Below are 25,648 nucleotides of genomic sequence, written 5' to 3' on the forward strand. Positions count from 1 at the left end.
CACCTATCTGCGACGGTGCGATGTTAAGCAAATTCTCCTTCCGTAAATAATAATGTTATTGGCTGTACGTCTCACTGATTACTTTTACGGTTTCCGTAGATGCAGAGATGCCGGAATTTAGTCCCGCAGGAGTTCCTTTTACGTGCCAGTAAATCTACCGACACGAGGCTGACGTACACTGACTGACAGAGCAAATGCAACACCAAGAAGGAGTGGTCAGAACTTTATGCCAATTGCAGGGTAGACTGACGTCACTGAGGTATGCTCATGATGTGAAATGCGCCGCTGTGCTGCGCACGTAGCGAACGATAAATGGGACACGGCGTTGGCGAATGGCCCACTTCGTACCGTGATTTCACAGCCGACAGTCATTGTAGAACGTGTTGTCGTGTGCCACAGGACACGTGTATAGCTAAGAATGCCAGGCCGCCGTCAACGGAGGCATTTCCAGCAGACAGACGACTTTACGAGGGGTATGGTGATCGGGCTGAGAAGGGCAGGTTGGTCGCTTCGTCAAATCGCAGCCGATACCCATAGGGATGTGTCCACGGTGCAGCGCCTGTGGCGAAGATGGTTGGCGCAGGGACATGTGGCACGTGCGAGGGGTCCAGGCGCAGCCCGAGTGACGTCAGCACGCGAGGATCGGCGCATCCGCCGCCAAGCGGTGGCAGCCCTGCACGCCACGTCAACCGCCATTCTTCAGCATGTGCAAGACACCCTGGCTGTTCCAATATCGACCAGAACAATTTCCCGTCGATTGGTTGAAGGAGGCCTGCACTCCCGGCGCCCGCTCAGAAGACTACCATTGACTCTACAGCATAGACGTGCACGCCTGGCATGGTGCCGGGCTAGAGCGACTTGGATGAGGGAATGGCGGAACGTCGTGTTCTCCGATGAGTCACGCTTCTGTTCTGTCAGTGATAGTCACCGCAGACGAGTGTGGCGTCGGCGTGGAGAAAGGTCAAATCCGGCAGTAACTGTGGAGCGCCCTACCGCTAGACAACGCGGCATCATGGTTTGGGGCGCTATTGCGTATGATTCCACGTCACCTCTAGTGCGTATTCAAGGCACGTTAAATGCCCACCGCTACGTGCAGCATGTGCTGCGGCCGGTGGCACTCCCGTACCTTCAGGGGCTGCCCAATGCTCTGTTTCAGCAGGATAATGCCCGCCCACACACTGCTCGCATCTCCCAACAGGCTCTACGAGGTGTACAGATGCTTCCGTGGCCAGCGTACTCTCCGGATCTCTCACCAATCGAACACGTGTGGGATCTCATTGGACGCCGTTTGCAAACTCTGCCCCAGCCTCGTACGGACGACCAACTGTGGCAAATGGTTGACAGAGAATGGAGAACCATCCCTCAGGACACCATCCGCACTCTTATTGACTCTGTACCTCGACGTGTTTCTGCGTGCATCGCCGCTCGCGGTGGTCCTACATCCTACTGAGTCGATGCCGTGCGCATTGTGTAACCTGCATATCGATTTGAAATAAACATCAATTATTCGTCCGTGCCGTCTCTGTTTTTTCCCCAACTTTCATCCCTTTCGAACCACTCCTTCTTGGTGTTGCATTTGCTCTGTCAGTCAGTGTATTTAAGCACCTTCAAATACCACCGGACTGAGCCAGGATCGAACCTGTCAAGTTGGGGTCAGGAGACCAGCGCCTCAACCGTCTGAAACACTCAGTCCGGCTCTCCTTCCGTAGCAAAGTTATTTTTCATAGTGCAATTTTGTTTCATTAATTTCCATTCCTCTTGAGCCCTTGGGATACTGCACCATTGTGTGCATACGCGTTCTCAAATGCACGAATTAGAACTAAGATAAAGTAAATTATCTGTGTGGGGTGGAGATAAACATTATAACGGTAAGCGAAAAAAAAAAAAAAAAAAAAAAAACAGTACCGGTAAGATGAAATCGATAACACCAGACTTGAAGTATATATGTCTGGGAGTGATCGGCGTGCTGCCAAGTTCTGGACAGCGTACAATACTTTTATGGTGAACTAGACTTTGGCTCGACCTTGACACCTGTACGGTACTCAATTTAGGATGTTGAGATCCAGTTTTCTTTCCTCGTGGTCATGGCATGACCCAGTCTGCCTCGCCCCATGGCGTTTTACGTCACAGGTCTTTCTTCATCACACAGCCTGCTCCACCTGGTCAGGGTACCGTTCGACAAGATTTCCTAGAGAGGTGATGAGCCGACAGACTGATTATTCAATCATTGTGTGTTCATCCAGCCTAGGGAATTCCATACAATGGCTATTAATTAATTCTGATCCTCTATGACCGGTTTTGAGCGGAGGATAGACTACAAGGGGTTCCCGTGAATGGCAGGATCACAGTTTCACAGCGCGTACTTTTAGTGTGCCATCATAAAGTTACTCCGCCTTGATACAGCTTCGCCTGAGCATTGCCTTGCACCCTCATCACTTGGAAGTTGGTTTAACCCTGAAAATGCAAAGTTAGTACTAGACTGGTCCCACAACCTAGAGGCCCCGAGTTCGACACCCGGTCGGGTCCAGGGATTTCTACCTTGATCTTAGGGCTGAGCAGCGGTCGCTTGGCAGGCCATGGTCCATCAAGGCTGTGGCGCGATGGGGGTTGTTTGTTTGTTTGTTTGTTTGTCTATTTGTTTGTCTGTCTGTTTTATTTAAAGTAAAATGATCCATTTCATATCCCAAATTCACAATCCCTCCCAATAGACTTTCAATAGGCGAGACTAAGAGCTACCACGGCGTTGGTGGCGATTATTGTTTTAATGTAATAACTATAAAGTACAACTGGGCAACCATTCTCTCCTAACACTACCCAGAGGACAAAGTGGAAGAGGTCCGACCCTTCAACAAATGAGAATATCGGCAAAAGAAAGGAGAAGCCACGAAGGATGCGAAGATGAAGGCCGCACTAGGCCACGAAAATCTAATGAAAGTGAGAAACCTACTGGACTCAGCTTAAGTGACAAGTGGTTGCCACCCCACGATCTCAAGTCGAGAGCCCCATGTAGTCACTTCCTACGACAGGGGATTCCGAGGATTTATTCTACCGCCCCCACCCACACGGAATAAGCTAGGAAGGTACCAGAGAGGGGATAGCAGAGCGGTATAGTCACTGAGTTCTCACCAATGTGGTTCGAATCCCTGCATGAGGGATTTTTAACATGGAAAGTCATGTACCTGTGGAGTGTCCCGTGGCTATGATAACGATATCAACACTCATGTAAACCTACAAAGGATCCAATCCCATCACTCGATGTTGGTGTAACTTTGAAACTGAAGAATTTTAAGTCGTTATTTCTAGGGGTAGCGTGCCCACCTCTCCTTTTTATGATGCTATTTGTTCGGGGCGTCGATCCTTGTGGATCATGTGCACCTACTGGCACCATATTGTATGAACCTGCGTGTTATTCGAATGGCGGAAGTGTGGAGTGTTGTCTGTGAGGAAATGAACGTTAAGGACGCCACAAATACCCAGTCCCCAGGTCAGGGATATTAATCATTGCAATTAAAAACCCCTGACCCGGCCGGGAATCGAACCCGGGGCTATCGGGTGACAGGCGGACGTGTTGCCCACTACACAATGGGGCCGGAATGCCCACCTCTTACCTGGAGGCCCCGGGATCGACTCCCGACCAGGTCACGGATTTCTATCTGGATTTTACGGATAGTTGGAGGTTCACTCAGCCTACGTGACTACAACTGAGGAGCTATTTGACAGTAAGATGGCGACCGCGGTCAAGAAAACCAAGAATAACGGCCGAGAGGATTCGTTGCACTGATCATGCTTCACCTCATAATCTGCAGGCCGTCGGCCTGAGCAGCGGTCGCTTAGAAGGCCGAGGCCCGTCAGGGCTGTTGTGCTGTGGTGTTTGCGGGAGGGGGGGGGGGGATGAATTCAAGATTATGAAGGACAAGACCACATAGTGGGAAGAAAAAGAAAATAATACAAAATTTCTGTTTGTGCGCAAATACATACTTGAAGTGGATTAATCGAGTTAACCATTAAATGCACGGATTGTATATGAGCAAAGGAGAATTCACTTGCTTGTTACACCCGCTTTACAATTTTGCAAGTGTGCATTTACTTCCACCTTGCAGACGAAAATGCTAGGGGTCAAAAGTGTATTAAAAGTAAATAATCTTTTATTTTACGATTTTTCTTGCTAATCAGCTGGAGTGAAGTATAGAATTTAAACAGTTAAGGTAAAACAAATAAAATGTTGTTTACCTCAGAGAGTTCTTGACCAAGGACATCCCTGAGATTGAAGTGTGGCAACAGATACAGCTTTGCATATACCGGTACATAAAACATTCAAAACTCTAAACATTTTGACTGATCCAAACAAATAAAAACTATTAATTTTGACAAGTAATTTTTTCTGGTAATAATGTATTACTTTTGGAATGCAAAACCATCATATTTAAAATAAATGATAAATTGTGCATTTAAGGGTTAATGTTTCCTACAAAGTTACTTGAAAATAAAACCCACCTTATACATATCAGAGCCACGAAAATTGAAGATAAAGTTGGAATTCAAAAGGACAAATTGGGGCAAATATTCGTTTACAGGAAGAGGAGTTAGGGATTGAAATAACTTACCAAGGAAGTTGTTCAATTAATTTCCAATTACTTTGAAGTCATTTAAGAATAGGCTAGGAAAACAACAGATAGGGTTCTGCCACCAGGGCGACTGCACTAAATGCAGATCAGTAGTAGTGATTGATCCCTTTTTTTTTCTACCGTCGTGTTACAAATGACATAAGGATACAATTAAACAGTCACAAACAAAGCCGTTGCTTATTACACCAGTAGTATGCCTGAAAAGGGGCTGCCTAGCCGAGACGTTAAATAATATTTGTTCGGTTCCCCTGGAAGAACGCGTGTCCTATTTCCCGCCAGGAAAACAAAATATTTAGAAACAAGATTTTCACTTCTGGAGGGGCTTATAAAAATCAGTACCACGTTAATTCCTGGCGGGCAGAGATGGCCTGGCATAGAGATAACTACGCTATCCCTCTTAGTGTCGAGGGCACATCCCACTACTTCAAGAGCCTTGATAGCCTGTGCGAAGATAATGGTGTTGTGGTTATTGTGATTAGCTTCCAACTTCGGAGGCCCGGGTTCGATTCCCGGTTCTGCCACGAAATTTGAATAGTGGTACGAGGACTGGAAGGGGGTCCACTCAGCGTCGGGAGGTGAAATAAGTAGAGTGTAGAGTTGGGGGGGGGGCGAGGGGGATGTTCGATTTTCTCCTCAGCCATCCTTCAAGTGGTTTTCCGTGGTTTCCTCACTTCTCCAGGCAAATGCCGAGATGGTAGGCTACGGCCGCTTCCTTCCCTCTTCCTGGTCTATCCCTTCCAATCTTCCCATTCCCCACAATGCCCCTGTTCTCCTGAGTGAGGTTTTATCCCCGACCCAAACTTTCAAGTTCCAGGATACTGCCGTTTAGGCGGTAGAGGCGGGATCGCTGAGTCCGAGGGAAAGATTAATCCTAGAAGGTAAACGGTGAGATAATCCAGTTCACTGCACACATCGTTTATCGCAGGTTCGTCTGAGCATGTAGAACAAATTTCTGGCGGTTTAAATTTACCCATTACCGACCTCGATAGCTGCAGTCGCTTAAGTGCGGCCAGTATCCATAATCGGGAGATAGTGGTTTCGAATCCTACCGTCGGCAGCACTGAAGATGGTTTTCCGTGGTTTCCCATTTTCATACCAGGCGAATGCTGGGGCTTTACCTTAATTAAGGCCACGGACGCTTCCTTCCCATTCCTAGGCCTTTCCTATCCCATCGTCGCCATAAGACCTATCAGTGTCGGTGCGACGTAAAGCAAATATCGCAAATTTACCAATTAATTATTTCTCCTTAAAAATGAAGTCACAATCCATAAATGCCGAGTTGTATGTGAGATGAAGTCTCACATACTGTAGCATCACACTTCTCCGAACTAGGTCAGAGGCTAACGGATTTTCTATGAGGCAACACAAAAACTACCTTCGGTGGGACATCTCCCGCTCGTAGGCGGCCAGTACCTCTAAGGTTTGACAAGAAACAGCTTTACTTCTTTTTGCTATTACTGTAAAAGGATTACGTTATTTTACTGGAAACGTCCTCATTACTTATGGAGAACTCGGACGTTGGTCACAGAAGTGCAGCGACATTGTTAAGCATTTGTGGACCTCCCGCCCTACAGAAACAAATCCTCCTGCAGGTAGGATGCATCCACCATATCCCCCGCATGTCTAAGAGGCGACTAAAAGAGCAAATCCAAGGGGTTTCAACTGGGAAGCATGTGTCGGTCCTTAGCTGCATCCTGGCATTGGTTCTGCTTACTTGTGCCAGGCTCCTCACTTTCATCTACCCTTTCTTTCTTAATCCGTTTACCTTTCAGGGTTGGTTTTTCCCTCGGATTCAGCGAGGGATCCCACCTCTACTGCCAGAAGGGTAGTGTCCTGGAGAGTGACACATTTGGTCTTGGATACAAATGGAGAAGAGGACCAGTACCCCGCCCAGGGAGCCTCACCTGCTTTGCTGAAGAGGGGCCTTGCGGGGAATAAGAAGATTGGAAGGGATAAACAAGGAAGAGAGAAGGAAGCGGCCGTGGTCTTAACCTCTAAAGACCCAAGGCCAAATTTAGACATTAAAAAAATCATGTTTGTGTTTAATGGGTTCTTAGATAACCAAATATGACAAATCTGTAAAAATGATATTTTAGGTGGGGACAAACTTTTGTCCATTAGGGTCTTTGGCGGAGATTTTGGCATTAACATTTATTTTCTGTTCAGTTTGATACCTGTAAAAACAGCATTTTTGGAATATTTTGGAAAGGGATTCTCGGGTTATTTATGGCTGTATCATATATGATACGTCTGGGACTATACCAAGTTTTGACATTTACACTGTGCAGCCACCTGTACCTTGCAATAGAAGAAGACACAGAAATTACAAACATAAAACGCAGAATGTATCATATATGATACAAAAGGACACCACACGTTACACTATTTTTCTAAGACAGAAAAAGATAAAACACATGGCGTATCATATGATACATAGGGTCACTAATGGTTAAGTTAGGTAACATCCCGGCATTTTTCTGGAGAAGAAGTGGGATACCACGAAGAACAACGAGGATAGCTAAGGTGGGAATCGACCTCCCACCCCACTTCCACCTTCTACTCACTTGAATCCCGAGACTGAGTGGACCCCGTTCCAGTCCTCGTACCACTTTTCAAATGTTGTGGCAGAGCCGGGAATCGAATGCGGGTCTCCGGGGGTGGCAACTAATCACGCTAAGCACTAGACAACTGAGGCGGACTTCATCTATCCTATTTGACCTCAACTCTTGTTCTTTTCATACCTAGACGACATTAGGTTTATGAGACCTAGGGTGTCTTTTATTTTCAAACCTTTCGCAGACCTTCTCTTTCTTTTGTCGACAGTGTTAAGACGGATGATTTTCCATCTGTTCCTTCTCTTAAATACAGTAATCACCACCACCATCATAGATCTGAAATGAAAAACCGAGGAAAATCATTTAAATGAAGGCAGATGGTAACGTTCCAGGGGGCATGATTAGCTCAGTGGCTTAACTGCTGGCTTGGCACCCAGAAGGTTGAGGCTCGAATCTCGGTCGACCCTGGTTTTAGACTTTCATCTTAAAAACTCAGGCCAAAACTAAAGTGAGACGTGGTGTCCCCATTCACCACAAAAGAATAAATGGGATAAGCTGAAGAAACATTGTTCGGCCCTTGACTGAATGGTCAGGTTAGATTACTTCAGTTCAGAGGGTCCCAGTTTCGATTCCCGGTCGGGTCAAGGATTTTAACCTTGTCTGGGAAATTAGCTTGAGGACTGGATATTTGTATTCATCTATTTATTACTTAACGTGTTAACCCTCCAGGGTTGGTTCTTTCCCCGGACTCAGTGAAGGATCCCACCTCTACCGCCTCAAGGACAGTGTCCTGGAGTGTGAGACATTTGGTCGTGGATACAAATGGGGACAAGACCAGTACCTCGCCCAGGTGGCCTCACCTGCTATTCTGTACATGGGCCTTGTGGAGGATGGGAAGATTGGAAGGGATAGACAAGAGGGAAGGAAGCGGGAGTGGCCGTAATTTAGGTAACATCCCGGCATTTGCCTGGAGGAGAAGTGAGAAACCACTTCCAGGATGGTTGAGAAGGGAATCGAATTCCCCTCTACTCAGTTGACCTCCCGAGGCTGAGTGGACCCCGTTCCAGCCCTCGTACCACTTTTCAAATTTTGTGGCAGAGCCAGGAATCGAACCCGCGCCTCCAGGGCTGACAGCTAATCACTACACCACAGAGGCGGGCGTGTTCATCTATTTACTTACAACACATTACCCTACAAATCACCGCATAAACACGCAGCAGTGAATACGTCCCTATACATAGGGCTGGCGTCAGGTATAACATCCGGCCGTAAAAATAGACTAAATCCACACAAAGGGCAGACCCCATGTAAATGGTAAAAGGTCTGGAAAAAGAAGAATATGACGAAGTTCAAACTTGCCTCTGTCTTGAATTCAGGGTATTCTCGTCGTACTGATCGACGCTTAAACCCAACTCAGCTATCGTAATCTATCTGTCCACAGTCAAGAATAAACAAGTGTGGGAACACCAGCACGTCTGTTGGGTGGAATAAAATATAAACCCATTATTGTACTTACAAACACAGCAGACTCCTAGACCCATAGCACAGTGTCCCATGGATTCGCCATTCTGAATTCTGCACTCATAAGTGTTCATACACACCCCTGAAACACAAATAAAACACATTAATGACAAGTGAATAGTACGATCAAAATACAATTCAAATGGCTCTCCCTTCCTCTAACATGAGTCACCATAACTGTAAAAGGAGTAATACAAATCCATGACGCATGCATAAGATATAAAACGTAGACGTAAACACCCAGTTTTGTTATGAACAGAGTGCTATTAATGCTTTGAAAAGGGGTTCTTGAATTTAAGGACGTTCACTGATCACCTGACTTAATAGGGGTTCCATCTTATAACCTTGAACACAGTCCGACTCGTTGGCTGAACGGTCAGCGTATTGGCCTTCGGTTCAGAGGGTCCCGGGTTCGATTCCCGGCCGGGTCGGGGATTTTAACCTTAATTGGTTAATTCCAATGGCACGGGGGCTGGGTGTATGTGCTGTCTTCATCATCATTTCATCCTCATCACGACGCGCAGGTCACCTACGGGTGTCGAATAGAAAGACCTGCACCTGGCGAGCCGAACTTGTCTTCGGACACTCCCGGCACTAAAAGCCATACGCCATTTCATTTTTTACCTTGAACACAGAAGGCAAAAACTCGAGCAACTGTGCCTGCTGCCGTTCATTTAATACTTATATAGTAGTATATCTGTGGATCAGTGGTACAGTGTCGACCTCCGGATCCCAAGATAGCGGGTTCAAACCCGGCAGAGATAGTCGGATTTTTGAAGGGCGGAAAAAAGTCCATTCGACATTCCATGTCGTACGATGTCGGCATATGAAAGATCTCTGCTGACACATTTGGTGTTTACCCGACAAAATTCATTAAATCTCAGCCATTGACGCCCAAGAGAGTTTCGGTTTACTCGGTCTGCCATCTAGTGGGCCTAGAGTAAAACGGAACGTCGAAATTGACGAGCAGACAGCCAGATGGCGTCAAATTGAAATGTCTGCACACGGTAGCTGAGGCCATAATAATAATAATAATAAAGATACTTAAAGAAAGTGCCGAAAAGGTGGGACTACAGATATCGTTCGAGAAAACTAAATTCTGATGTTCAAAGACAGATATCAAGAGCCTGAGAATAAAATATCGTACAATTGACAGGGTCCCTTACTTCAGATACATCGGAGAATTTATTGAACCAGCAGGCCTTAAAACTGGTCTCCAAACAATTAATAAAACATTAGTGTCAGTCCAAAACATCTACAACAAAAGAATCCATGTCAAGACATACAAAAATTCGGCATTACAACACAGTCATAAAACCTACTGTCCTTTACGCAAGTGAAACATTGTCACTTAACAGTAAACAAGAACTTGAAGAAATCAAAAAAGAAAAGAGGAAGATAATTAGGAAACTCTTAGGAGCAAGATACACTCAAGACGGTTACAGGTTACAATCAATCAAAACAACAGAAACGTTCCCAAACCTCAAAAGTGACATTAGGAAAAGGCGAATGAAATTCTTCGGTCATCTCACTATATTACCAGAAAATCGATTGACAAAAAGGATAATAGATTATGTAACCTCACTTAAGAACTTGACATCCTGGCTTAACGAACTGCGAAAGGCCCTAAAAAACGCAAACATATAAGTTCAGCAGACATTCTAGAAAGAAACAAATTTAGACACAAAGAACATAATTGGGAAGCTACATCAGAGCAACCACAACAAAAACAGTAGGGCCTACAGACCAAAGTGGTTGGAAGAACGTAAACAAGCCTTCTCGGAAAGAATGAAAGCCTATTGGAACAATAAGAAGAACCCACAGAAGAATTGAGTTATTTGCTTAACGTCTTCCAATATCGGGAGAATTCGCTGCTACTACTACTACTACTGGCCTGTTACCATCTCTTGCTCTCTCTTCTGGCAATGGATCTTCTCCTTCATGGTAGGCAGTGAAGGAACTGCCGTGGTATTCTGGCCCTTCGCATTCGACGGACGTATGGGATTTTTATTTCTATGGTTATATACCCATTCCTTTTGTGATTTAATAAGCTGTAGGCAGCGGGGTTTTTTCTTCAGAAATTTCATCTCAGCTTTGCAAGTCTTCATTCATCCTGTTTCCGAATGTTCAAGCCCTCGCAGCTATCATGTTTTCAAACTTCAGCTGTGTATGCTTTCTGTAATTTTGGTGTTTCGAAAACCTTATCGATTATCCTGAATTCTTTCTCCATTATAATTTTGTATCTTACTCTGCATATCCGATTCCAATAATAATGTTTTCACGACTTGTGGGATCTGATCAATTTTCGTTTCTTGTATCATTACTGAGTATTCATTTTCACCACAAAATAAATCACATGGCGCTACAGCAATAATGGTTCTTGGTCCACCAAGTGACCGCTGCTCAGCCAGAAAGCCTATAGATGCGAGGTCAGCGCAGATCTCAGCCGTGTTCTTGGGCTTCTGTCAATCAATCAATCAATCAATCAATCAATCAATCAATCAATCAATCAATCAATCAATCAATCAATCAATCAATCAATCAATCAATCAATCAATCAATCAATCAATCAATCAATCAATCAATCAATCAATCAATCAATCAATCAATCAATCAATCAATCAATCAATCAATCAATCAATCAATCAATCAATCAATCAATCAATCAATCAATCAATCAATCAATCAATCAATCAATCAATCAATCAATCAATCAATCAATCAATCAATCAATCAATCAATCAATCAATCTATCTATCTATCTATCTATCTATCTATCTATCTATCTATCTATCTATCTATCTATCTATCTGCATTTAGGGATGTCGCCTATATAGCAGATTCTCTATCAATTGTTTACCTACTTTTTTCTTAAATAATTTCAAAAAACTTGGAAATGTATCTAACATTTTATTTTTCGTGATAAATTATTCCAATCCCTAATTCCTCTTCTTATAAATTAATTATTTTCCGGTTTCACTAAGAGATGGTGCCAGCGAGCAGTACGCAGCGTATGAATTTGGCACATAACGTCAGTTTGTTCGTCTGACATGCAGTAAATCTACCAACACACACAAGTTGAGTACGTGAAACACTAGCGTCTGTGTTGTATCGATCAGTGATCATGTCGAAGTTTGTGCCTGAAAAAAAAGAACATTTGCGGCACGCATTGCTTTTCTTATTTAATCAAAAGAAAAAGGCTGTAGTAAGTCATCGTTTGCTGGTAGAAACATATGGAGGTCGGTAGATGCAGAGTGGGTTGTTGTCCCATAAGCTCTGTACTCTGACCGGCCAACCGACCAGAGGAGAGGTTGTCACGGCTCTACCGTGACTCTACGCCTCTGCATTCGGGAGACGGGCCTGGGGCACAGTGCTGCACTTCTCGCCTGGCCTCGCCCGTCGGCTGTCCTGAGAATGGTTTTCCGTGGTTTTCCATTCTCCTGCACTAAGGTGAATGCCGGGACAGTTCGTAGTATAGGCCACGGCCGCCCACCCCCTCACTTTCTCAGCACATCTCCTTCACCGTAACAACTCTCCCGGCCTGAGAGACGGCGTAACCATCTAAGAGGCCCGCCTCCCCCTTCAGGGGAGGAATGAAAACGTTTCGTAGTTGTAGTAGTTGAAACATATGGCACGACCACATCGTCATCATCAGGGAAGATCTCCTCACCAAACTCAGAATCACCAACACACCTCAAAATTTTTGCGGCTGGGTGGCCCTCAACTTGATTTGCTACTCAGTCGGCCCAAGAATAATTAATAGGCAGACGCCTAGTTGGCTGTCGCCTCCCCACTACATCACAATACCTCATGTATTCCTGCCTCATCACAGGTGTGGACACCGCCCTCACGGAGTACTCCATCCTAAGTGAACTTCGCAAGTCCGGCTCCCGAGTCCACGACGTTCGCAGGCTCATGGACCGAACAACCTCCCGGCCTTCAACTCAGGTCCTAGCTTATCTACGAGACGGCGATGAAACAGCAATCCTCGAAGCCTGCGGCGCGAAGATAAAGGACAGAATTCATCAAGTGGTGCCAACCCCAGAATACATCTTGGAACAAATGTTCAATAATCCTACCATTCTTCCCACCGTCAACGAATACCAACCTAGCACAACTCAGCAGCCTCCACCGCCTCCTACCACCATTTCTTCCACACCAACTACTACTCCTACTACCACTATCACCACTTCGGCCTACAATCCTCCCATTACTTCCATCATCACTACCACGACCACCCACCCCTCTCCCATAATGTCAATATCCATCACCACCCCAAACACTACACCACTAAGTCATCAGCAACCCCCTGCCAACCCAACAGATGCAACCACCACAGCACAGCCAGCCTCTCAAGAAAATACAACCGCCGCAGCACCAGCACCTCAGCAGCCACCATTTCCAAGCTGTGTAATACGAGGCATTGACCCAGCCATCGCAACAAGAGACATAGTAGAAGAACTCCAAACAGCAGGAGTCCCAGTCCTCCGGGCATATCGCATCCACAACAGTAATGGTCCAACATTCATGGTGAGGATTCAATTCCCCTCCGCAGAAGAAGCACAGCAATTGATAACCACCGGCGTCCGAATTCACAGCCAGCACCACCGAGTAGAGCACTCTCGCTCCCCACCCCTTACTAGGCTCTCCTCTCCCAACAACTCCCACCGTCGCCCCCGGCCAACCCCACCACCCACCCCACCCCCGCAATCCGTATTCCTACCTATTCCCCAAACTAGCTTCTTCCTACCACCCCTCCCGATACTAGACCTACTCCGTCTCCTAGCCACATCCATTGCCAACATCACATCTACTCTCTACCTCCTTACATCCCAACCCTACCCTAATGCCACCCACTAAACCTTCACTAATACTTTCAACACTGTATGTATCTGTAAACTCTATGTAAGCAACTCTATGTATGTAACCCAATATTCTAAATCTGTAATACGACTGTTGAAATATTTTCTGTACTCCCTATTGTAAACCCCTTGATATAATAAAGCACCTCGCCATCTCCTACATATTCACATCCTTTACCCACCTCCTTCTTCCGTCACATCTCCCCAACCTGCCCGCATCTCTTGGCCAGAGAGAAGGCGTTACCCCTGAAGGGGTGGGAATGAAAGCATTTGTAGTTAGAAACATATGGTGAACACGCTCTATCGATTAGAACATGTGAGACATGGTTTCGACAATTTAAACGTGGTGATTTCAATTTGAAAGACAGTGCGCTCTGGTAGACCACAAAAATGCGAAGGCGAGGAATCGCAGGCGTTACTGAATGAAGACTGAACTAAACCTCAACGCTATCGTCACCAAATGATTAATTTAAATCACGCACTGACCGAGAGACGATCGGAATGGGCCAGAATACAAGGCAAATAGAGTTTGTTATATGACAATGCGCCAGTGAAAGACACTTTGAAATCGCACAGATGGGACATCCTTCCGCATCCGCCGTACTGCCCCGAGCTGGCGCCATCTAACATCACCCCTTCGCATCAATGGGGCACGCGCTCGCACAGCAGCACTTCAGCAATTTCGAGAAAGTTGGAAAATGGTTCGACGAATAGTTTACCGCGAAAGACAAGCAGTTTTTCTGGCATGGTATTCATAAATTACCTGAAAGATGGGCGAAGGGTGTAGAAGCCAGATGGCCAATATTTTGAATAAACAAAACATGAATTTCCTTTGAAAATTACGTGTTTTCTTTACCACAAAACCCTTATGCATACACCTGGTATTTGTCCCAATTTTTCCTCTAAAGTTCCAACTTTACCTTCATATTACGATATTTATTACTTTTAAAAGCTACACCCAAGCTTATTTGTCTACTAATGTCATTCCACGCCATATCTCTACTGACAGCTGGAAATATACCGCTTAGTCGAGCAGCTAGTCTCCTTACTTCCAAGTCTTCCCAGCTCAAAGTTCTCAACATTTCGTAACACTACTATTTTGTCGGAACAACCGTGCTGCTTTCCTTTGGAACATTTCCAGTTCTCGTATCAAGTATTGTATCCTGGTGCGGGTCCCATACAATGGAACCATACTCTAATTGGGGTATTGAAATGAAGTGGCGTATGGCTTTTAGTGCCGGGAGTGTTCGAGGGCAAGTTTGCCTCTCCAAATGCAGGTCTTTTGATTTGACTCCCGTAGGCGTCCCGCGCGTCGTGATGAGCATGAAGACGACACATACACTCAGTCCCCGTGCCAGCGGAATTAACCTGCCGGAAATCGAACCCAGAAAGCCATGGAGCCGGACATTGGGGGTATTGACAGAAGCTTATACGCCCTTTCCTTTACATCCTTACTACAACCTTAAATACCCTTACACTAATATGAAGAGTTCTGTAACATTTATTCACAACTTCGTTAATGTGATTACTCCAATAATCTTTCCTCATATTAACACATAAATACTTAGACTGATCCGCGAGAAGTACTTTCACCCCATCAACACAATAATTAAAACTTTTTAAATTTTTGTTTTAGGCTACGTCGCACCGACACAGATAGGTCTTATGGCGACGCCGGGATAGGAAAGTGATAGGAGTAAGAAGGAAGCGTCGGTTGCATTGATTAAGGTACAGTCCCAGCATTTTCCTGTTATGAAAATGGGAAACCACGGAAAACCATGTTCAGGACTGCCGACAGTGGGCTTCGAATCCACAATCTCCCGAATGCAAGCCGACAGCTATGTGACCCTACAGTGATTCTATATGTATAGAGTCACTGTACGTGACCGAAACTGCGCAGAAACACAGATAGGTTTTATGGCGACGATGGGATAGGAAATGGCTAGGAGTTGGAAGGAAGCGACTGTGGTCTTTATTAAGGTACAGCTCCAGCATTTGCCTGGTGTGAAAATGGGAAACCACGAAAAAAACATCATCAGGGCTGCCGACTGTGGGATTCGAACACACTATCTCCCGAATGTAAGCTGATAGCTATATGACCCATCCCCGCAGCCACTTGCTCGGTAGTAATTAAAACTGAGAGGACTTGGCCTCTTAGTCAAACAGCCTGATTTTTTATCCCATTTACCGCGATCCATTGTCTGCTTTCCATCTCACAACACTGTCGAGGTCTTTTTGCAATCGCTCACAGTCCTATGACTTATTTACTACCCTATACAGTATATCATCATCTGCAAAAATCCTGTCTGTGATAACAGTTTTTAATCATATCATTTATATACATAAAAAGCATAAACATCGAAGTCGGATAATGATGTCTTGCTGACCATCCCCCCTCCCCTCCCCTCCTCTCCTCCCCTCCCCCCTCCCCCCCTCCCCCCTCCCCACCCATCTCTTAATCGTTATAGGATCAAATAATGCTTCTTTGAGTTCTACTAACGTCAGTGATCATTATTTCTAACCTATCAAAAGCCGTGGACAGGTCAATAGCGATATAGTCTATTTTTGACTTCCTGAATCCAAAATAGTTGTTGGAATCCTTTAAGTTGAGCTTCATCAAAATAACCTTTCCGAAACTATCTTTACATGCTCCTGACTGAATACTTCTCTCATCTGTAAGTCGTAACATATACACTCCCCTTGTTCATTATTGATCCCTAGAATGCCCTTCTTAGAATCTGCCTCTGCCTTAAATTACATAGGCTATACATAGCCTTTCATTTTTCCCTGATTGTAAGATTACCGAGCTCGATAGCTGCAGTCGCTTAAGTGCGGCCAGTATCCAGTATTCGGGAGACAGTAGGTTCGAATCCCACTATCGGCAGCCCTGAAGATGGTTTTCCGTGGCTTCCCATTTTCACACCAGGCAAATGCTGGGGTTGTACCTTAATAAAGGCCACGGCCGCTTCCTTCCAACTCCTAGGCCTTTCCTATCCCATCGTCGCCATAAGACCTAACTGTGTCGGTGCGACGTAAAGCCCGTAGCAAAAAAAACCTTTCCAAAAACTCCCTCATGCCTCTCTTAGCAACTGTCTAACCCCAAGGCCGCTCGCTATGTCGACTGAGAGGAGCTCGCTCTCCAAATTACAGTATTTTAATTTGAAATACTGTAGATCTATTCCACATCATTTCCGTATACAAAGTCCGGCTCCATGGCTAAATGGTTAGTGTGCGGCCTTTGGTCACAGAGGTCTCGGGTTCGATTCCCGGCAGGGTCAGAAATTTTAACCATAATAAAATTGGTTAATTTTCCTGGCACGGGGGCTGGGTGTATGTGTCGTCTTCATCATCATTTCATCCTCATCAAGACGCGCAGGTCGCCTACTGGCATCAAATCAAAAGACCTGCATCTGGCGAGCAGAACTTGTCCTCAGACACTCCCGGCACTAAAAGCCATACGCCATTTCATTTCCGTATACAAACAAACGTTTTAAAACGGATTTCATAAACCTAACTAGCGGATATCACCACATATTTTGGGATGTTGATTGAAACTGCTATGGAAGTGGACATATCCGAGGGATATCCATTTGACGGCTGTCCAGGCCTAGGGGCCGTATTCATTTCATCATCAGCCGTAAACCTACTGGTTTTCCTGGGAATTTCTGTCCAGCGTTCTTTCTTGCTGCTTTCTGTGGATTTTGGTCAACCGCCAAGGGAGTTGTAGCCGAGTGATATGGTCTCTTTCTTCTCACTAAGGTGGCTACTGTTTGAATCCCAGGCATGCATATATACTGTAAAGTCACGTCCCCGTGGGCAGGATTATACGTAGGCCTAACACTGAATGTCCCTGGCTATGATCAATAGGCATAACGTTACCAGCTTGCTTTCTTGCTTTTTTTGTTTGTTTTGTTGTTGACTTTACGTCACACCGACACAGATAGGTCTTTTGGCGACGATGGGATAGGAAAGGCGTAGGAATGGGAAGGAAGCGGCCGTGGCCTTAATTAAGGTACAGCCCCAGCATTTGCCTGGTGTGAAAATGGGAAAGCACGAAAAACCATCTTCAGGGCTGCCGACAGTGGGGTTCGAACCCACTATCTCATGAATACAAGCTCACAGCTACGCGTCCCTCACCGCACGGCCAACTCGCCCGGTCTTTGTTGTTTTGATCAGCCTCTTCATTCGTGTGGAAAATATGCTGTTTGTAGCTGCCTCTAACCTGAAGATCAGATGACACTTGATAGATTCCAGGGCATTTTTTCCACTAAGGAGACCATCATCCCTCCAAACAGGGTTCCTCTACCGGAAGCTGTTGGCCCCTTTAAGTACTCGGGTTATTTACCGTCGCCCAAAAGTCAGTGTTGATTTCTTCCATGTAAAACAAAAACATTATTGCTCTTATGACAACGAGGTTGCCATATCGAATGTCTCTGCTTAACAGCGTCACAGCACATACTGTATGTTAGTGAAACTCAGCAGTTAATTTAAGATAAAGGGGGAGGGGCAAGGAGAAACTGAGCAAAAAAAAAAAAAAATTAGCAACTCAAGGGGACGGGTTTACTGGAAGGAAGGTCATTTTGGTTTTCACAGCAACATGAAAAAACGGTAGAATATAAATTTCTGAAAGTTCAAGATAAAACGAGGAAGAAAATAAGCTACAAATTACTTTTTGGAACTCAAGGGGATGGTGGTTTTAGAGGGGGCTTATTCTTTTCACAGCAGTACGGGAAAACAGTGGCACATGAATCCGTGAAACTGAATCTTTAAGATAAGAATGGGATGAGACTAAGCTTAAAACTATTTTATTGGGTCAAGGGGTCGCGGAGGCGGTCGGGGGGGGGGGGGGGGTGTAAAGGCGGTGAGCTAGTCGGACAATAATTTCACACTTGTGCTGTTTTTGTTGAAATAAATGAATAAATAATCAATGAATGAGTGTAGAAAACGCCAAGTATTTTGTCGCTGGGGTGGGGTCACCAGGACTACTTGATACGAGAACTGGAAAAAATTCGAAGGAAAGCAGCACGGTTTGTTCTGGGTGATCTCCAGCGAATGAGTAGTGTTACTAAAATGTTGCAAACTTTGGGCTGGGAAGATTTGGGAGAAAGGAGACGAGATGCTCGACTATGTGGTATGTTTCGGCCTGTCAGTGGTGAGTTGGCGTGGAATGAGATAGGTACACGAATGTTTCAGTGGAGCTTTTAAAAGTAGGAAAGCTCATAATATAAAGTTTTAATTCAAGAGGACAAATTGGGGAAAATATTCATTTATATGACGAGGAGTAAGGGACTGGAATAAATTACAAGGGAAATGTTCAATAAATTTCCAAGTTCGTTGAAAATATTTAAGAAAAAACTACGTAAACAATTATAAATAAATGTAAACATGACGTAAACCATTGATAGGGAATCTGCCACCTGGTCGACCGCTCTAAATGCAGATCATTTGATGATTGATGATGATGATGATGATGATGATGATGATGATGATGATGATGATTGAATCTGAGTGTCACTTGGACAGACCTGCATTCATTTCCATCATTAGATAGATACTGCTGTTTCAGTAAATGCGAGCAGTTACTTATTTTGTTGTTTCAAACTCTTTATATAATACGAGGGGCGTACTATATTGTTTTACCGAGCTCGATAGCTGCAGTCGCTTAAGTGCGGCCAGTATCCAGTATTCGGGAGATAGTAGGTACGAACCCCACTGTCGGCAGCCCTGAAGATGGTTTTCCGTGGTTTCCCATTTTCACACCAGGCAAATGCTGGGGCTGTACCTTAATTAAGGCCACGGCCGCTTCCTTCCCACTCCCAGCCCTTTCCTGTCCCATCGTCGCCATAAGACCTATCTGTGTCGGTGCGACGTAAAAGCAACTAGCAAAAAATATATTGTTTTACACTTTATATTTTGAAGGTGGTGACGTGTAACTAGTGTTTTGTTCCACCGTTCCGTAGCAGCACACGCACAGGTGCCAACGAATCCATTCGTCATAGCCATTTCATAACAACACTCTCAGCGTAGAAGCAGACAGCATGGAAATCAACCGTCAGGGACAGCGCTATACGACTTGGTTCCTGTGGAAAGAAGGCCTGACCACTGCAGAAATTCATCGGCGTTTGGTGGCAGTCTGTGGAGAACATGCGCCGTCACGGAAAACTACTTACAACTGGCTGGAAGGTTGGAAAACAGGGCTCACATCGGTGGACAAGGGAACCAGTTCCGGAAGGAATGTGGCAGTGTCAACACCAGCCAACATTGCCCGGGCCGAACAGGCCATCCAAGGAAACAAATGCATCACATTTACGGAAATGGAGGCAGGCATGGCAATTAGCCGAAACACCCTGCAGCGGATCGTGCACGGCCACTTACAGGTGGGGAAGGTGTCATCCACGTGGGGGCCTAGACTCCTGTCTGCAGACGAAAGGCAGAGGCGTGTGGACGTGTGCAGAGAACTTTTGCAACGCCATGATCAAGATCCAGCCGACTTCATGGCTTCATGTCCGATCCCACACTAGCAGAGAGACAACCGCTGCCATTGATCAAATGGGATTCACGGTGCTGCCACACCCACCATACTCTCCCGACTTGGCACCAAGTTCGGGAACATGAAGAATCCTCTGCGTGGTCGCCGTTTTGTAGATTTTGCAGTATTGGACACAGCTGTAAGGCATGGGTACGCAGCACTCCTAAAGAATGGTTTCAGGAAGGTCTGGGGAGACTGACACATCGATGGCAAAAGTGCATACAGTTACAAGGAGATTATGTTGAGAAGGTGGACGTCACAACTGATGTATAATGTACTTCATTTGGGTAGAAAAAAGGAAGTGTAAAACAATATAGTATGCCCTTCGTACTATTTCAGTAAGTTTATTTTTCATACAAAAGTCGCATTCTTTATTCTAGCCTCATCTCTATGCAGTGCCCGCACACCTCTCGGGAATATGTAAAGTATGTGTACAAGTTTTAAAGGTCAGTTGGCTGAGAATCACACTTCCCTGAGCCAACTTCTTTGCTTTTATGGACTAGATACTCAGCAGCTCACTTAAAACTATTTTTCTTTACACAAATCTTTCTTTCATAATCCGTTTACCTTCCAGGGTTGGTTTTACCCCTCGGACTCAGCGAGGGAAACCACCTCTACCGCCTCAAGGGCAGTATCCTGGATCGGGAGACTTTGGGTCGGCCGGGGGTGGGGGGCGGCCTCACCTGCTATGCTGAACAGGGGATGGGAAGATTGGAAGATATAAACAAGGAAGAGGGAAGGAAGCGGCCGTGGCCTACCATCCCGACAATTGCCTGGAGCAGAAGTGGGAAACCACGAAAAACCACGTCGAGGATGGCTCAGGTGGAAATCGAAGCCCCCTATACTCAGTTAACCTCCCGAGGTTGAGTGGACCCCGTTTCAGCCCTCGTACCACTTTCAAATTTCGTGGCAGAGTCGGGAATCGAACCCGAGTCTCCGGGGGATGGTAGCTAATCACACTAACAACTACATCACAGAGGCAGGCCTTAACACAAATCAGTATTAATTAGGCTACGAACTCTAAGGCGTGACACAGAGAAACTACAGTACATTAAGGATAACTACCGCAAAATATTGATAAGGTAAGAGAATCATTAAGTTCTTGTATGACGAAAGAAGTAAAACGTAAGCAACTGTAAATCAAATAATATCTCCAGCAGTTTTGTTCTAGTCTCATCTGGAAATACACTTCTTTGCCGTTGTATCTAGGGCATTTCTTGCTGATGAATGGAAAGCTTTCTTCATTGAATACCCTACATCTGTAGCTGTGACTGAACTGAATTAGAGTAGCATTAATGTTAAAGCCAGCGTCGTGGTGTAGGGGTAGCGTGTTTGTCTCTTATATGGAGCCCCCGGGTTTGATTCTAGGCTCTCTTCAGTACTGGTATATTCTGGACTGCTCAGATCAATTTGTATTACATGAAAATGAAGATAAACGCCGAAGGTGAATACACATATTACGAAGTACCGGTAAGACTGAAGTTATGGCATGTCTCAGAGCAAATATAGTAACTGACAGTCAGCCAGCAGAACAAGTTTCTACCTTTACTTTGGTAGCGAGTTATCTGTTAATACTGCTATTAAAAAGTTTTCATTCCTCCTTTGAAGCGGGAGGCGGGCCTCTTGGACGGTAACGCCGTCTTTCAGGCCGGGAGATTTGGTACGGTGAAGGAGATGTGCGGAGAAGGTGAGGGGGTTGGCGGCCGTGGCTTCTACTAGGAACTGTCTCGGTATTCACCTTAGTGCAGGAGAATGGAAAACCACGGAAAACCATTCTCAGGACAGCCGACGGTTGGGGCCAGCTGTGAGGTTCAGTCTCCCGAATGCAGAGGCGTAGAGCCACGGTAGAGCTGTGGCCACCCCTTCTCTGCTCGGTTGGCCGGTCGGAGTGCAGAGCTGTTGGACCACGGGCCAGCCGTGACCATATGTAAGCCGAGACCCACTCTGCATCCACCGACTTATCTGTTAATGAAGTTGACGAAGTGGAAAAGAAACACCATCGACAACAGTATAAGACGAGCACTGAAAGGTAAAATGAAATGTCGTATGGCTTTTAGTGCCGGGAGTCTCCGAGGACAAGTTCGGCTCGCCAGATGCAGGTCTTTTGATTTGACTCCCGTAGGCGACCTGCGCGTCGTGATGAGGATGAAATGATGATGAAGACGACACATACACCCAGCCCCCGTGCCAACGAAATTAACCAATGATGGTTAAAATTCCCGACCCTGCCGGGAATCGAACCCGGGACCCCTGTACCAAAGGCCAGCACGCTAACCATTTAGCCATGGAGCCGGACCACTGAAAGGTGAAGTGCAAGAAGAAACTCAACTTAAATATTATAAAACCATGGCTGTACAACATTTAATGTATGTATGTATGTATGTATGTATGTATGTATGTATGTATGTATGTATGTATGTATGTATGTATGTATGTTTAGTCCTCAGCCCGAAGGCTGGTTGGATCCTCAACAGTTCTGCCATCAGCTGTCATAGATGGCCTAGGCATCACTGAAGAGGCGTACTAGGGAAATGAGGAGTGAGGTAGTTTCTCGTTGCTTTCCTCACCGAGCCAGAAGTTGCTATTACATATCAGTCTGCCAAGCCCACTGAAATGCATGCACCAACTGACCCTATGAGCAACATTTTCACACCATTCATAGCAGAGACTGGCTGCATAAGGAATGGCATTACTAGCATCACTCATACCTCAGTCACTTTCATTTTGTCAAAGCCAACGATAAAGCTGAGACAGATTAATGAAAGTAACAAAATTGCTCTAGCCCATACCAGAAGACATAGTGCACTCTAAACACTAGGTCCCACCAGCAAAGGCATACATTTAATGTATGGACAGAAATGAAACACAGTCATCTGAAATGTGGCTTCTTTGACTAGTGAAAGAATATTCTTTTTTTTTACAATTGGTTTTACGTCACACCGATACAGATAGGTCTTATGGCGACGATGGGATGGGAAAGGGCTAAGAGTCAGAAGGAAGCGGCTGTGGCCTTAATTAAGATACAGCCTCAGCTTTTGCTTGCTGCGAAAATAGGAAACCACGGAAAACCATCCTCACGACCGACATTGGAGGTTCGAAAGGACATCCTCACAGAAATAAAAATGAAGAAATGAAATATGGCAACAATGCAACATGTTTTCTATAAATGAAAGAATTTTACAAAATTAGACAATGTGGAGGTATGCGGCTCCTTGCTGAATGGTCAGCATACTGATCATTGGTTCGAAGGTCCCTGGGTTTAATTCCCGGCGGAGTCGGGGATTTATCCACGTGTGATTAAGTGTTTGTGAAAGTCTTAATACAAATCGTAATTTACACACAAGACATAACACTACCGGTTACCACAGAAACACACACACAATAGTGAGTAGATCCCTCCACATAATGTTGGCGTCAGACAGGGCATCGGACCGTAAAACTGAGATTAATCCACATTAGTGCCGAACTCAGACAACTGGAAATGGTTCATATTCAGTGGAACTTATATATTCCATTACCAACCGACCTCAGTGGCGCTGTCATCGTCCTTCTGTTCCCAAGATAGTGGGTTCGATTCTGACTGAGGTCGAAAATGCGCCAACATCCAGCATGTTAAAATTCCCGCGAGGGACACCATTCTGATACTCCAGATTTTCTTGAAATCTGTAGCTATTGAAGGGACGTAAAATAATTAAGATTATAATTATAATAATAACAACAATTTTCTTTAATCTTTATTATCTTTACTTTTCTTATGTTTGTGTGGCACTCGTTCATGTTTCAATCCAATTTTTCATTCAGAATATTTATTTTATTATTTTTCATATTTGATATTATTTGATATTAGGCCTATTATGATTATTATTCATCGTTAGGGCCTCTAAGGACCGCGAGATCTCAACTGTTTGTCTTCTTGCGGGCTGTCCAGGTTTGCATCCTTTCGGAGTGTGCTTTCTACCATGCATCAGAATGGACATGTTTCAGTCGAGCTGGGACTTTTTCTTGATGAACCTGTCTACGGTAAGTTTGTGTCTGAATGGTGCTCGGTATTGAATGTCTGTTTCTGTGATTCCATGCTTTAAAAGATCCTCCACCAACCAAGGAGGAATCGTTTTGAGACTTCTGAAGTAGGATAACAAACGTTTACAAATTCTTTCAGCTGGCAATCTGAAGAGGTGAGTGTAAAAAGTTATCATTCTTTTTCGGATTACACTTGATATCTTTTCGGTGTGGGTGTATATTTCTAAGTTGCTCCGAAGTCTGTATCTTTGAGTTTGGGACCAATAATTTTTCGGATAATCCTCCTTTCCATAATTGTCAGTTTTTCAAGCAGGCAAAGTGTTCGAAGTGTTAAAACATTCTGCTGCATATAATTATACTTTTATTTTTACTTCCATAATTAGGTACTAGGTTACGGATAGTAGACGCCTTTACCTTACACTCCTCCATGGGACTTCATGGCCTGTACGGAGATGGCTTTGTTGTATTTTTGTACAACTTGCTTTACGTCGCGCCGACTCAGATAGGTCTTTCTGTTTTAAATAATTGTGCTGGAATACCTATTTAATAATGCCCCTCAGGACCTGCTCACCTGATGAGTTAAACTGAGCATTGTCCCTACTTTGGAGGAAGCCATAGCCCTGAGGATATAAACAAGACTATTAATTAATTAATTAATTAATTAATTAATTAATTTATTTATTTATTTAATAAAGTAAGTGTTCAAATCTTTTAACGATATATGCCTCCAGTTTGGTTCTGCAACACATTTCCAAAGTGCATTTCTTCTAACCTTAGCCGGCCCCGTGGTGTAGGGGTAGCGTGCCTGCCTCTTACCCCGAGATCCCGGGTTCTATTCCCGGCCAGGTCAGGGATTTTTACCTGGACCTGAGGGCTGGTTCGAGGTCCACTCGGCCTACGTGATTAGAATTGAGGAGCTATCTGACGGTGAGATAGCGGCCCCGGTCTCGAAAGCCAAGAATAACGACCGAGAGGATTCGTCGTGCTGACCACACGGCACCTCGTAATCTGCAGGCCTTCGGACTGAGCAGAGGTCACTTGGTAGGCCAAGGCCCTTCAAGGGCTGTAGTGCCATTGGGGGGGGGGTTCTTCTAACCTTAATGCTACTGATGTTCGAATATCTAGGTGGCTAATAATTCTTAAGCGACCATATTCATTACAAAAATACCTTAGAGTTCTCCCCAGTGCATATGATATGAGGATTTAAGTCCCTTTTACGACGACGACGACAATAATAATAATAATAATAAATAATAATAATAATAATAATAATAATAATAATAATAATAATAACATGATCATGTCTGAGTTCATGGCTAAATTATTGTATAATGGGAGGCAGCATTTCACTTGAAGTTGGAGGACAGGTAATGTGACATTAGTGCCGTGATCTGAACAGTGTAGTAGAAATCTACGATGACAAGGAGAACAATGTCGACATTCGATCGTTTCCGCATAATCACGTCCAGGAGGATTATCAACAAGGGATGTTGCTCGACTGTACGAGTGAATTAAAATGGGTGTGGTTCGGAAATG

At 44.9% G+C, this 25,648-nt stretch overlaps 1 protein-coding gene across 1 annotated transcript in view; it reads right to left on the reverse strand.

Moving 5' to 3' along the window:
• LOC136857327 (uncharacterized) overlaps positions 1-25,648 on the reverse strand; it is a 109,865-nt gene that overhangs the window by 65,611 nt on the left and 18,606 nt on the right. The window contains exon 3 of the mRNA XM_068225033.1: positions 8,697-8,783. Coding sequence (XP_068081134.1) covers positions 8,697-8,783 — 87 coding nt within the window. The remainder of the gene's footprint in view (positions 1-8,696; positions 8,784-25,648) is intronic.

The sequence above is a fragment of the Anabrus simplex genome, chromosome 1 (genome assembly GCF_040414725.1).
Source record: "Anabrus simplex isolate iqAnaSimp1 chromosome 1, ASM4041472v1, whole genome shotgun sequence".
Lineage (NCBI taxonomy): Eukaryota > Metazoa > Arthropoda > Insecta > Orthoptera > Tettigoniidae > Anabrus > Anabrus simplex.